Source organism: Mastomys coucha, unplaced genomic scaffold (genome assembly GCF_008632895.1).
Source record: "Mastomys coucha isolate ucsf_1 unplaced genomic scaffold, UCSF_Mcou_1 pScaffold23, whole genome shotgun sequence".
Lineage (NCBI taxonomy): Eukaryota > Metazoa > Chordata > Mammalia > Rodentia > Muridae > Mastomys > Mastomys coucha.
This window is the reverse complement of record NW_022196906.1, coordinates 101,928,400-101,940,477: the sequence shown is the minus strand read 5'-3', so window position 1 is coordinate 101,940,477 and position 12,078 is coordinate 101,928,400. Positions and strand designations below refer to the sequence as shown.

The 12,078-nt window shown below is 43.1% G+C and overlaps 1 protein-coding gene across 8 annotated transcripts in view; it reads left to right on the top strand.

The window, feature by feature from the left end:
• The window catches only part of Dag1 (dystroglycan 1), a 56,148-nt gene that overhangs the window by 31,919 nt on the left and 12,151 nt on the right, over window positions 1–12,078 (top strand). For all 8 annotated transcript variants that reach the window (XM_031343188.1, XM_031343192.1, XM_031343190.1 and 5 more), the window contains one exon: window positions 10,697–11,101. In XM_031343188.1, the coding sequence (XP_031199048.1) occupies window positions 10,820–11,101 (282 nt within the window). In that variant the 5' untranslated portion in view covers window positions 10,697–10,819. The remainder of the gene's footprint in view (window positions 1–10,696; window positions 11,102–12,078) is intronic.

Below are 12,078 nucleotides of genomic sequence, written 5' to 3'. Positions count from 1 at the left end.
AAAAAAAAAAAAAAAAAAAAAAAAAAATCAACAAGACAAAACTGGTACCCACTGTCTTTGCCCAGGGAATTTCCTGCTAGAAGAGTTCTCCCCACCCACAGATAGGTTTAACTGGCTCTTTTACTTAATTCAATCTTACCAGGGCTGTAACCTCTGAGTCATCGCTAACTGTCCTATGTTAGGTTCATAGTTGTAAAAGCAGAACAAAATGCCCAAAAGACAGCTTACCTGTCTGTAACTCCAGCTTCAGGGTGTCTGACACTTTTACACAGACATACATGCAGGCAAAATACCAGTGAGCATAAAATAAAAATAAATTAGATTTAAATTTTTTTCTTCGAGACAGGGTTTCTCTGTGTATCTCTGGCTGTTCTGGAACTCACTCTGTAGACCAGGCTGGCCTCCAACTCAGAAATCTGCCTGTCTCTGCCTCCCAGGTGCTGGGATTAAAGGCATGTGCCACCACTGCCCAGCAGATTTAAATTTTTTTTTCTTCAGTAATCTTAGCTTGTTGAAACTTAATAAACTTTTCAGGTTTTTTTTTTTTTTGATACAGATTAGAACACAAATCAATTGCACATTGAATGCCTAAACATAATTTCTTTGCTTTAAGAATTGAATCTAGGGGCTGGAGAGAACGCTCAGTGGTCACTGACTGCTCTTCCAGGTCCTGAGGTCCTGAGTTGAATTCCCAGCAGCTACGTGATGGCTCACCATAAAGGGATCAGATGCCCTCTTCTGGTGTGTCTGAAGAGAGTGACAGTGTACTCATATACATAAAATAAATAAATAAATCTTAAAAAAAAGGAATTGAATCTAAGGCCTCACATGCTAAGCAGGTGAATGAACATTCACCCCAGTTCAGAGTATTATTTTGATACAGGGTCTTACACAGTTGCCCAGGCTAGATAGAACAGATTCTGTAGCCCAGGCTGAGCTTGAACAAACTTGTGACTCTCCTCTCCTTTCTTGTCGTCCTCCTCTTCTTTTTTTTTCTTGGTTTTTATTTTGAACAGGGTCTCTTACCATATAGCTCTGGGTAGCTGGGAACTCTGGATGTAGACTAGGCTAACCCAAACTTACAGAGATCTCTTACAGAAATCTGTTGCCTCTGCTTTCTGAGTGCTGGGATTCAAGGAATGCAAAGAAAAAAAAAAGAAAAGAAAAGCTTTTTTGTTGTAAAACCAGACAGTTAGGAGTGATAATTCATGCTCATATTCCCAGTGCTTGGCAGGTAGATACAGGAGGATCAAGAGTTGAAAGCCATTCTTTGCTACATAGCAAGTTTGAGGTCCCATAAGTTACAAGAAATGGTGCCTCAAAACCAAACAGACAAAACGAACAAACAAAAAAAACCAAACAGAAATCCCCCTCTCAAACCCCCTTCCCTAGAAACAAACAACATAGACACACCTGTGCACTCTCTAGCCCAGGCCTACACCAGGCTCACCCCTGAGAGGTCTTCAGAGTCCGTAAAGCCCATGCAGTTGTCAGCTCTAATTGTAACTGTCTCCTGCTGAGTTCTTCCTGAAGGCTCTTCCAGCTGTTCTCTTTCCCTTTCCAAGTAGGGGATTGAACTACCTAAGAGCTACACCCCATTCCACCCCAACTCACCCTCTTATCCATAAGTAGGAGTAAGTTCTTAATACTGAAACATACAGTAACTACATAAGCCAGCAAGCTGCTCCTTTTTGGTTTTTCGAGACAGGGTTTCTCTGTGTAGCCCTGGGTGTCCTGGAACTCACTCTGTAGACCAGGCTGGCCTCGAACTCAGAAATCCTCCTGCCTCTGCCTCCCAAGTGCTGGGACTAAAGGCGTGCGCCACCACTGCCCGGTGAGCTGCTCCTTTTTAAGCGTACTGTACTGTATATAATTCTACTTGCCCTACTGTTATTTGACTAGCAGCCTAGTAAGTTTTACACTAGTGTCCACAATGTGAGTAGTGCCTTGTATTATGATTAGGCATTAGGAATTTTTTAGCTTTATTATAATTTTATATGGCCACTTTCATAAGTGTGCTCTAGAACATTGGTATGTGCCTTTGACTACCTAGTTAAGTGGATTACTATTTGTTTTGTGATTTTGAAATGCATATAAAATTATAATAGAGTATGAAGTTTAGAAAGACTGCTCCAGTAATTGAAGCTCCACACCTATCCTACAGGGTAAGTAGTCAGCAAATGTGTGCTGAAGTGTTGTGTTGCTGTAAGATAATTGTAGTTTGCTTTCATTGGTGTCTTAATCAGGGCTTCTATTCCTGCACAAACATCATGACCAAGAAGCAAGTTGGGGAGGAAAGGGTTTATTCAGCTTACTTCCACATTGCTGTTCATCACCAAAGGAAGTCAGGACTGGAACTCAAACAGGTCAGGAAGCAGGAGCTGATGCAGAGGCCATGGAAGGATGTTCCTTACTGGCTTGCTTCCCCTGGCTTGCTCAGCCTGCTGTCTTATAGAACCCAAGACCTCCAGCCCAGGGATGGCACCACCCACAAGGGGACCTACCCCCTTGATCACTAATTGAGAAAATGCCCCACAGCTGGGTCTCATGGAGGCACGTCCCCAACTGAAGCTCCCTTCTCTGTGATAACTCCAGCCTGTGTCAAGTTGACACACAAAACCAGCCAGTACAGTTGGATTCCTGAATGCCACGTGAGTTGAAGGTACATTCCCACTTGCATATTAGAGTCTGGCCACCCACCTGTCACCCTTGCCCCCACTTCCACTACACCACTGTTCTACCTGCTTTAACCAAATGTATGGTTAGTCTTAGCCCTTGTCTCTGGGCTCATTTGAACCCTTTTCTATCCTTAGTGACCAGTTTAGGCATTGACAGTTAAAAAGACTGGACCTTGTTATGGCAATGAGCTCCTAAGGCATCCTTGTAGAATTTTTTTTTAATGTCTAAATTGTGTGATTCTGAGGAGTGCTTTGGTTTTTCTGGAGACAAGGCTTTGCTATGTATCCTTGGCTGACCTTGAACTGTGATCCCGTTGCTTCTGCCTGTCTGCCTTCTTCCTGCTGGGATCACAGGGTGTGCTGTGAGGCTTGGTTGGAAGAATGTTTTGTGCTTAGTTTTGCAGTGCTGTGGATGAAGCCCAGGACCTTGCACATACTAAGCAAGCACTACTCTTGTGAGCTCTTGTGTAAATGTCCTGTGTGCTGTGTGTCTGTGGAGGACTATGTGCAGGCAGGGGCAGGCAGGGGCAGGCAGAGCAGAGGTCAAATCCTCCACGGTGTTGAACTTACAGGGGTTTACACTGCCTGGGAGCCAGAACCAGGGTTCTCCATGAGAATAGTACACTCTTAACTGCTGAGCCATCTCTTCACCCCCAACTCCAAAGTCGATATCTTACTTTAAAAAAAAGATTTATTGTGTATCTGAGTGATCTATTGCATGTATACCTGTATGACAGAAGAGGGTATTATATAGAAGAGGGCATCAAATTCAATTATAGATGGTAGTGAGTCACCACCTATAATTTGGGAATTGAACTCAGGACCTCTGGAATCTGGAAGAATGGCCAGTGTGCTCTTAACCACTGAGCCATCTTTCCAGCTCCATCATGTTATTTTTTAAAAATGTTGCATGTGTAAGTACTCCAGGTTCAATCCAGGACCTTGTTCCGTGGTAAGCATGGCCTCTAGCCCAGAGTTTGTTTTGTTTTGTTTTGTTTTTGAGACAGGGTTTCTCTGTATAGCCCCGGCTGTCTTGTAAATCACTCTGTAGGCCAAGATAGCTTGAACTCACAGAGATCTAAGCACCTCTGCCTTCCCAGTGCTGGGATCAAAGGCGTGCTATGCCTGTTGCCCTGAGCTTATTCATGTTATCATTTTCCTTTTTCTTTTTGTTGAGGAGGTGGGGCATACTGGGGATTGAACCTAGAACCTCTAACCACTAGTTATATTCCCAGTCTTTTGCATTTTATTTATTTATTAATCCTCCTGAATTTGGGTCTTACTAAGCTGCCTGGGCAGACTTTGACCTTGTACTCCATCTACCACAGCCTCCTGAGTAGTTAAGATTACAGGCCTGGCTCTAAAACAAAGCAACCAAAAACTACTTTTGGAGACAGGATCTCACTATAAAGTTGAGGCTTCAATTCTTATCAGTTTCCTGGCCTTAGCCTCCTAAATATTGGGATTGCAGGGAGGAGTTAAAGATGAATCTTGTTTTAAAAAAAAAAAAACCTGCATAAGTCAGGCATAATTGTTCATGCTATGGAGGCAGGAGAACCAGGAGTTCAAGGCCAGTACCCACTAGAGGGTTTGAGGACAATTTGGACATAATATCCTGTCTCCCAAATAACAAAATAGAGAAAGAACCAAAATTCATGCCATAAAATTCATCATGTGAACAGTTTTTAAGTGTGACTTCTTAATAGTGAATAATATTTAACCATTGCATGTGGAGTCTAATGGAGTGTGGAATCGCTCAGTGAGCCTCCCACACAAGGTATTAAAAGTCAGCTTGGATTACAGACCATGGTCTAGTAGAGAACAGCTATTTAGTTCTGGGCTTTCAACTGTATCTTTTCCCCCTTCTCTAGCACATGTTTTCACCTGTGTGTATTTACATAAAGGTTGAGGTCTTTGCTTCGTTTCTGTGACTATTGGAAAAAAATCAAGCCACCATCAGCAGAAATCACTGCCCACTGTAGCTTTCTTTGGTACCTGTGATAAGTGAGGATTTACAAGAAATTTCCTAAATGAGAGAAGCTTTTAAAGTAGCTTTTCTTGTTGATAGACAGGATAGGTGTGCATACTTCTCAGAGGTGGCAGTTTTCTCTCCCACAGATTTTTACCCTTAAGTCTGTTTTATGTGGCCCTGACTGCTTCTGACTGATTGGGCCTGGTTGTTCCTCTCCGTGGCTTGAAATCATCTCTTACAATATCATGCCAGATCTCCAAGGCAGGGAAATCCTGTCTGCTTCCTGAGTCAAGAGCAGTTTTTAGGTGAAACTTTGAAGCCTCACCACTGACCTTCTTTATCTATGTTACAGAGTACAAAAGACCTTTTAAAAACTGGAAGTTGGGTGGTGGTGGCCCACGCCTTTAATCCCAGCACTTGGGAGGCAGAGGCAGGTGGATTTCTGAGTTCGAGGCCAGCCTGGTCTACAGAGTGAGTTCCAGGACAGCCAGGGATACACAGGACACACTGGGATACACGAAAAAAAAAAATCTGCTTGTCTTTTTTTTTTTTTTTTGGTTTTTCAAGACAGGGTTTCTCTGTAGCTCTCTGGCTGTCCTGGAACTCACTCTGTAGACCAGGCTGGCTTCGAACTCAGAAACCCTCCTGTCTCTGCCTCCCAAGTGCTGGGACTAAAGGTGTGTGCCACCACCGCCTGGTCCCGCTTGTCATTTTCATATTTGGAGTCCAAGTAAATTTCACAGTATTGTTTTTCATTGTGTTTAGATAGATACCCTGTTGGCACTTTAGATTGAACTGCTTTAAACTGGTTAACTTTATAGAGGTTTTGTGTTAATGTTGAACTCACAGTATTAAATTTTAACTTTTGTGTATGTGGACTATAAAAAAGCCTTTTTGTTAGGTGTAGCCTAAAGTGATTGTTTTAATTAAGATTTTTTTTTTTAGTTTTCCCAAGACCATTTAAAACAGAGACTTAGGACTTCATTATTTTAATTGTATTTTAAGAGGAAAATCTCATTTTCCTTAAACGTTTTAATTATAAGAGTGAGTAGTAGATGTCTCCCCTTCATTCTAGTAGAGTGTGAAGTAGCAGGAAGTAGAGGAGTTGAATCTCACAACTTTTCCTTTATTCCTAGAGAGTGAAAACTCATAGCTGCTCTTTAAAGAGTTTTTAGCTTACAATAGGTAAAAGTTTTATTCCTGGAGTTTTGGTTATTGTGGACTGAATATACCATATGTGCAAATAATTTTTGAACTTACTGAGTGGAAAGCTAACTGGGTTCCCGTGAGCACAGGCACACATTACATGTGGGGAGGCAGCAGAGTAGTCCAGAGCTGCCTTTGTCCCAGGGCCCAGATCTGTGGGAATAAGGCTCTCTACTTCTCAGGTACTAAAGCTTTCTGAACATAATAGGGTCATAAGGGCTTGGTGCCACACTGGCACCTACCTGCCCCTCCCATCACGTGACATACTTCAGTTATGTCTAAGTAGGGCTCTGTATAGGTGATAGGAAGGGCTAGAAGGATCCTTTCCTGCTGCATTCATTCTGCCCCAGCTGACTGGAGTCCTTGCCAGCCACTGCATAGTGATTTTGAGTCCCCATGTATCAAATGGCTGATGTATAATTTCTACTTCCAAGGCAACTTTTGATATTTTGGGTTACCTTTTAGGTACTTGTGAAATGTCACTTTACTTCTGCCCATTTGAGACTTCCATTTTTAGATGAAAGGCATCTGATAGATTACTTCAGACTTCCCAAGAGCTCAGTGGAAGTCTTGCCTTCAAATATTCTTCTATCTCCAGGCGAAGATGTGGCTGTTGGATGCTGACTGTATGCTTGGCTCAGCAGTTGGTGGGGAAGTCTCCAGGTTGCTAAGGGCTCTTCCAGCTCTCAGGGAAGTCCTGAGCAGCTTGAGTGGCTGTTGCTACAGCACTGTCACAGAAAGAAAGCTTTGTCTTTTCCAGGATCTGTAGGCACCAACAATTTTTTGTAGCCCAGTGTGGCCATGTGAGTAGTGGAATTTAGGTGTGTACCACCCACCCAACCTCTAACACATTTAATTAATTAAGCATTTTGGGGTACAAAGTCTCCCTGTTGTGCAAGCCCACCTGGCCTTGAATTTGCTAGGTTGTCCAAGCTAACCTCAAGTTTGAAATTCTCATGTCTTAGCTTCTCTGCTGCTAAGATTTTAGGCCTGTGCCATCCATACTTGGCTTCTTCAGCTCTTCTAATACCTTTAAAGTTTCTCTAGTCTATGGGGGTAGAGAGTGTCAGACAAGGCTGTGTACCAGGGCCGCTAGACATGTTGTTCAGAGAGCCAAGGTCTTTGTTCAGGTCCAGGAGGGCCTGTTTTTATGCAATTGTATTTTGCTGGCATAGGGCATCCCTGGGAGTGCAGATTGCCTTGTGTGCACTGCCCTGCATCCCTGTCCAAACATACCACACCATTCATCTCTCAGTAGAACTCTGACAGCAGTGAGTCCAGGTGCAATCCATTCAGAGGATCAGCCATAAATACTGGTATCCCAGAGGCATACATGTATATGAAGTGTTAACTTGTGGGTGCCTTGTCAGGAGCACTGTACCCTTTCTCCTAACAGATTGTACCCACCCAACTTTATATGACAGTGGTTGAATTTGTCTTGCTCTTTGGGCTTTGATCCCTGCAAGAAGGGAGACTATCTCTCTAGTGATCAAGATTGAGCCTTTGAGACTTGTTCAAAAATTTTTCTAGAGCCAGTAAGATGGCTTAATGGATAAAGCCACTTGGTGCCAATCCTGCCTAATCTTGACTCCTAAGACTCATGATAAAAGGAGACTCCCAAAAGTTGTCCTTTGACTTCCATATGCTTGCTGTGGCATGCATCCTCTCCCCGGTAAAGAAATCATAAAAATTAAAATGTGTCCCAGAGGGGACAGCTTATAGACACGTGGGTATAATCTACAAGGCTTCTAGCACAGGCAGGCATGACCCTTGCCTATGGAAAGCCATACAGTCAGGCTGCTCTTAGCCAAGTGGCAGAAACTACCTTTTCTCCTCAGAGCATGGGAAACCAGCACATAGTAGTTGGAGTTGTGCCCTGGGCATTGCCTGACTGCTAAATGCAGAGATTTTAGTCATCTTAAGCCCGTGAAACAGACACCCCATGTCATCATGTGACCACAGATAGTAGGACTAAGCTCATGCTTTTAGTGGGGTAGGGTGTGTCTTATAATTAGTGCTGTTTCCAAGTAGGCTAAGAATTTAAAATTGAGAATCAGGTTGGGAAAGTAAAAGGTCAACTGGGCTTAGCTGATGGAAAAGTAAATGAACTAAATTAGAAAAAAAAAAGTAGGAAAATAAAAATAAAGAAGTCCCATACCCTCCTGTTTATCCATTCGGTGCATGCCTAGTACTGAAATGTCCTCCTCTAGTGCTTCCAGGAGTGAGCACAGGCTTTGCACATGCTAGACAGGAGCTTCACTGCTGAACCACATTCACAGCCCAGCAGCTGGGGCAGGCAGGGCAAGGGAGGGAGAGTGGGGAACAGATGGAAAGTGAGCAGAGATGGGGGTATGAGTAGTGGAGTAAACAGGGCAGAGTCTCCAGACACTGATGTGGGTTTGGGTTTTAGTTACTATTTCAAAATTTCCCCAACACTCATGGGAACAGGATTCGAGTCCAAAAGTTATAAAACTGGTCTCCAACTCCCTATAGAGTCGAGGCTACTTGTATTTCTGGTCCTCCTGGCTTCACTTCTCAGGGCTAGGACTCCAGGCCTGTGCCACCATGTTTTTCAATTAAGTAATTAACCCCCACACCACTTGTGTGTGTGTGTGTAACACACACAATAGGACAACTGTGGGAACCTGCCATATGTGATCTAGGGATTGAACTCAGGTTTGGTGGGTTTTTTTTTTTTTTTTTTTTGGATTTATTTAAGACGGGTGGTGGTGGTGGCCGCTGCGGGACACGCCTTTAGTCCCAGCACTTGGGAGGCAGAGGCAGGCGGATTTCTGAGTTTGAGGCCAGCTTGGTCTACAGAGTGAGTTCCAGGACAGCCAGGGCTACACAAAGAAACCCTGTCTTGAACCCCCCCCCAAAAAAAACGATTTATTTATTTATCTTATGCATATGAGTACACTGTAGCTGTACAGATGGTTGAGCCTTCGTGTGGTTGTTGGGAATTGAATTTAAGTACATTGTAATTATCTTCAGATGCACCGAAGAGGGCGTCAGATCTCATTATGAGTGGTTGTGAGCCACCATGAGGTTGCTGGGAATTGAACTCAGGACCTTCAGAAGAGCAGTCAATGCTCTTACCCGCTGAGCCATCTCACCAGGCCCCTGGCTTTGTTCTTTGAGGGCTGTAGAGCCCTGGCTGATGTGCTGGGCAGAAGCTTGTGTCCATTCTCCTTCCTTTCCTCCTGAGTGCCAGGATGTACAGGCCCAAGTGTGTGCCACCACACCTGTTTAAGATTTATTTCATATCACATGATTCAATAGAAAACACACTAATGTCATACATACCTGAGTATGCAGATTTGTCAACGCTACACATTCTTCCATATTTTTATGATTGATCTAAGAAAATTTGGAGAGGATAGAGAGATGGCTTAGTGATTTAAAGCATTCATTTGTAGCTCTTACAAATGACCTGGCTTCAATTGCTATCACTCATGTGGCAGCTTAAAATTATCCATAAGTATAGCTCCAGGGGATCTGAAATGTTTTCTGGCCTTTGAGAACACAGGCATAACACAGGCATACATGTGGTGCACATACATGTAGGCAAACCATTCGTACATATAAAATAAATCAGCTGGGTATGATGTTGGTGTGCTTAAATCCCAGCACTCTGGAGGCAGAAACAGGTGAGCTCTAGGTCGACCTGGTCTACAGAATGGGTTCTAGGGCAGCCAGGGCTACTTAGGGAGACCTTGTCTCAAAAAACCTAAAATAAAATAAAATTAATAAAGCTAAAAGGAAAAATTAAAAAAAAAAAGAAAGAAAAAGAAATTGAATGTGGAACTTTTTTTCAGCATGTGCTAGTAGCTTTGCTGAGCTGGGGATGTGGCTCAGAAAGAAGGTCTCTAGACCTCCTCTAGGGGCAGTGCGGCTTAGAGACAGAGAATGTCAGCTAATGTCATTTAGAGAGTTCCCTCTCAACAACAAAATAAACAGGTGAACTTAATTTCACCTATTTGTATTTTATAGATTTTTAAAAATTCATTTAACGGGGGGCTGGAGAGATGGCTCAGTGGTTAAAAGCACTGATTGCTCTTCCAAAGGTCCTGAGTTCAAATCCCAGCAACCACATGGTGGCTCACAACCATCTGTAATGAGATCTGATGCCCTCTGGTGTGTCTGAAGACAGCTACAGTGTACTTACACATGATAAATAAATAAACCTTTAAAAAATATTTTTAAAAAATTCATTTAATGATATGGGTGATTCAATATGCTATGGTTTCAATATGTATTATTCCTTTAAATTATTAATTTTTTAAAGATTTATTTATTATTATAAATGAGTACACAGAAGAGGGTATCAGATTTTGTTATGGGTGGTTGCTGGGATTTGAACTCACGAACTTTGGAAGAGCAATCAGTGCTCTTACCCGCTGAGCCATCTCACCACCCCCCTTTAAATTATTTTTAAATGATTATTCACTTATTTTATATGCACTGGTGTTTTGCTTATATGCATGTCTGTGTAAGGGTGTCAGATCCCCTGGAACTGGAGTTATAGACAGTTGTGAGCCGCCATGTGGATACTGAGAATTGAACCTGGGTCCTCTGGAAGAGCAGCTAGTGCTCTTAACCACTGAGCCATCTCTTCAGCCTTCCCTTTAAATTACTAATGAGGTATTTTACATTTTGTTTTTATACAAAATTTCAAAATTCAATGTTATTTTACACTTACTAGACCAATTGATTTCCAGTGCTAAGTAGCTGCTGAAGAACACAGGAATGAGAGACTTCTCCTTGGGGTAGAATGTCTTGGCAAAACACTTGGGAAGTATACCTTGTTTGAATGTTTGAATCTGCTCTTCTCTCGTAGGCTCTGGGTGCTCTAGGATGGAACAGCTGTGCAGAGGGTGAGGACCCATCCAGCCCTGGGACCACATCATTTGCTTCCTTCCTTAGCAACTGTTGGCTTGAGCAAACACTAGCCTGGGTGAGGATGTCTGTGGACAACTGGCTACTGCACCCCCTCTGGGGACAGACCTTTCTCCTCCTACTGTCTGTGGCTATGGCTCAGGCCCACTGGCCCAGCGAACCCTCAGAGGCTGTGAGGGACTGGAAGAAGAACCAGCTTGAGGCATCCATGCACTCAGTTCTCTCAGACTTCCAGGAGGCTGTTCCCACCGTGGTTGGCATTCCAGATGGCACGGCTGTTGTTGGGCGCTCATTTCGAGTGAGCATTCCAACAGACTTAATTGCCTCCAGTGGAGAGATCATCAAGGTGAGACTGCATGTAAAAACAACTGAGGAAGAGTTCCTATCTTCCAGTTTAGTTTTGATACTTGATGCCTTTTCCTTTTTTGTTGTATCTTATTAATTTATCCATTGAGACGGGGCTGGCTGGAGCACTCACATGTGTGTATGAATACCACATGTATACCTGCCGCCTCCAGAGATCAGAAGCTGTCAGACTCATGAGCTGGGACTCCACCTGGAACCTCCTTTAAGGCCTAAGCTTGGAAAGTTGGTTGCCCAGCAGCACTTTTTCTTTTTTAAATTATGTGTGTGTGTTGCTTAACATGTATACGTGTATACCACATGTGTGCCTGTGTCCGCTGAAGTCAGAAGAGGGTGTGTGTTCCCTGGAACTGGAGTTACACATGGTTGTGAGCTGTCATGTGAGTGCTGAGAACCAAACCCAGGTCCCTATTAAAACAACATAACAGCAGAAGAGCTGGAGAGATGGCTCAGGAGTTAAAAACACTTGTTCAGAGGACCATACATGGCGGCTCACAACCATCCATAATTTCAAGTTTTAAATACTTCCTCTGACCTTTGAAGGCACAAGTATGCATGTGGGAAACAGATGTATGTGCCAGTAAAACAGTCATATACATGAAATAAATAAATCTAAAAGCAAAATTTTAAAGTTACATAGGCTTACAAAGTATGTGAGAGAGAAAGGAAAAGTTTTTGTGGCTTCTACAATTTTCTATGCTTATTAAGAAGTGGACATACTACATGTACAGATATTGTAGATTGACCCAAGATTTTTACGTATTTGTCTGTGTGAGTGAATGCCAACTGTGTATGGTTGTGGAGGATGTAGAAGAGGGTACATAACAGCTGGAGATAAAAGTGGCCCTGAGGGGCTGGAGAGATGGCTCAGTGGTTAAGAGCACCGACTGCCCTTCCAAAGGTTCTGAGTTCAAATCCCAGCAACCACATGGTGGCTCACAACCATCTGTAATGAATCTG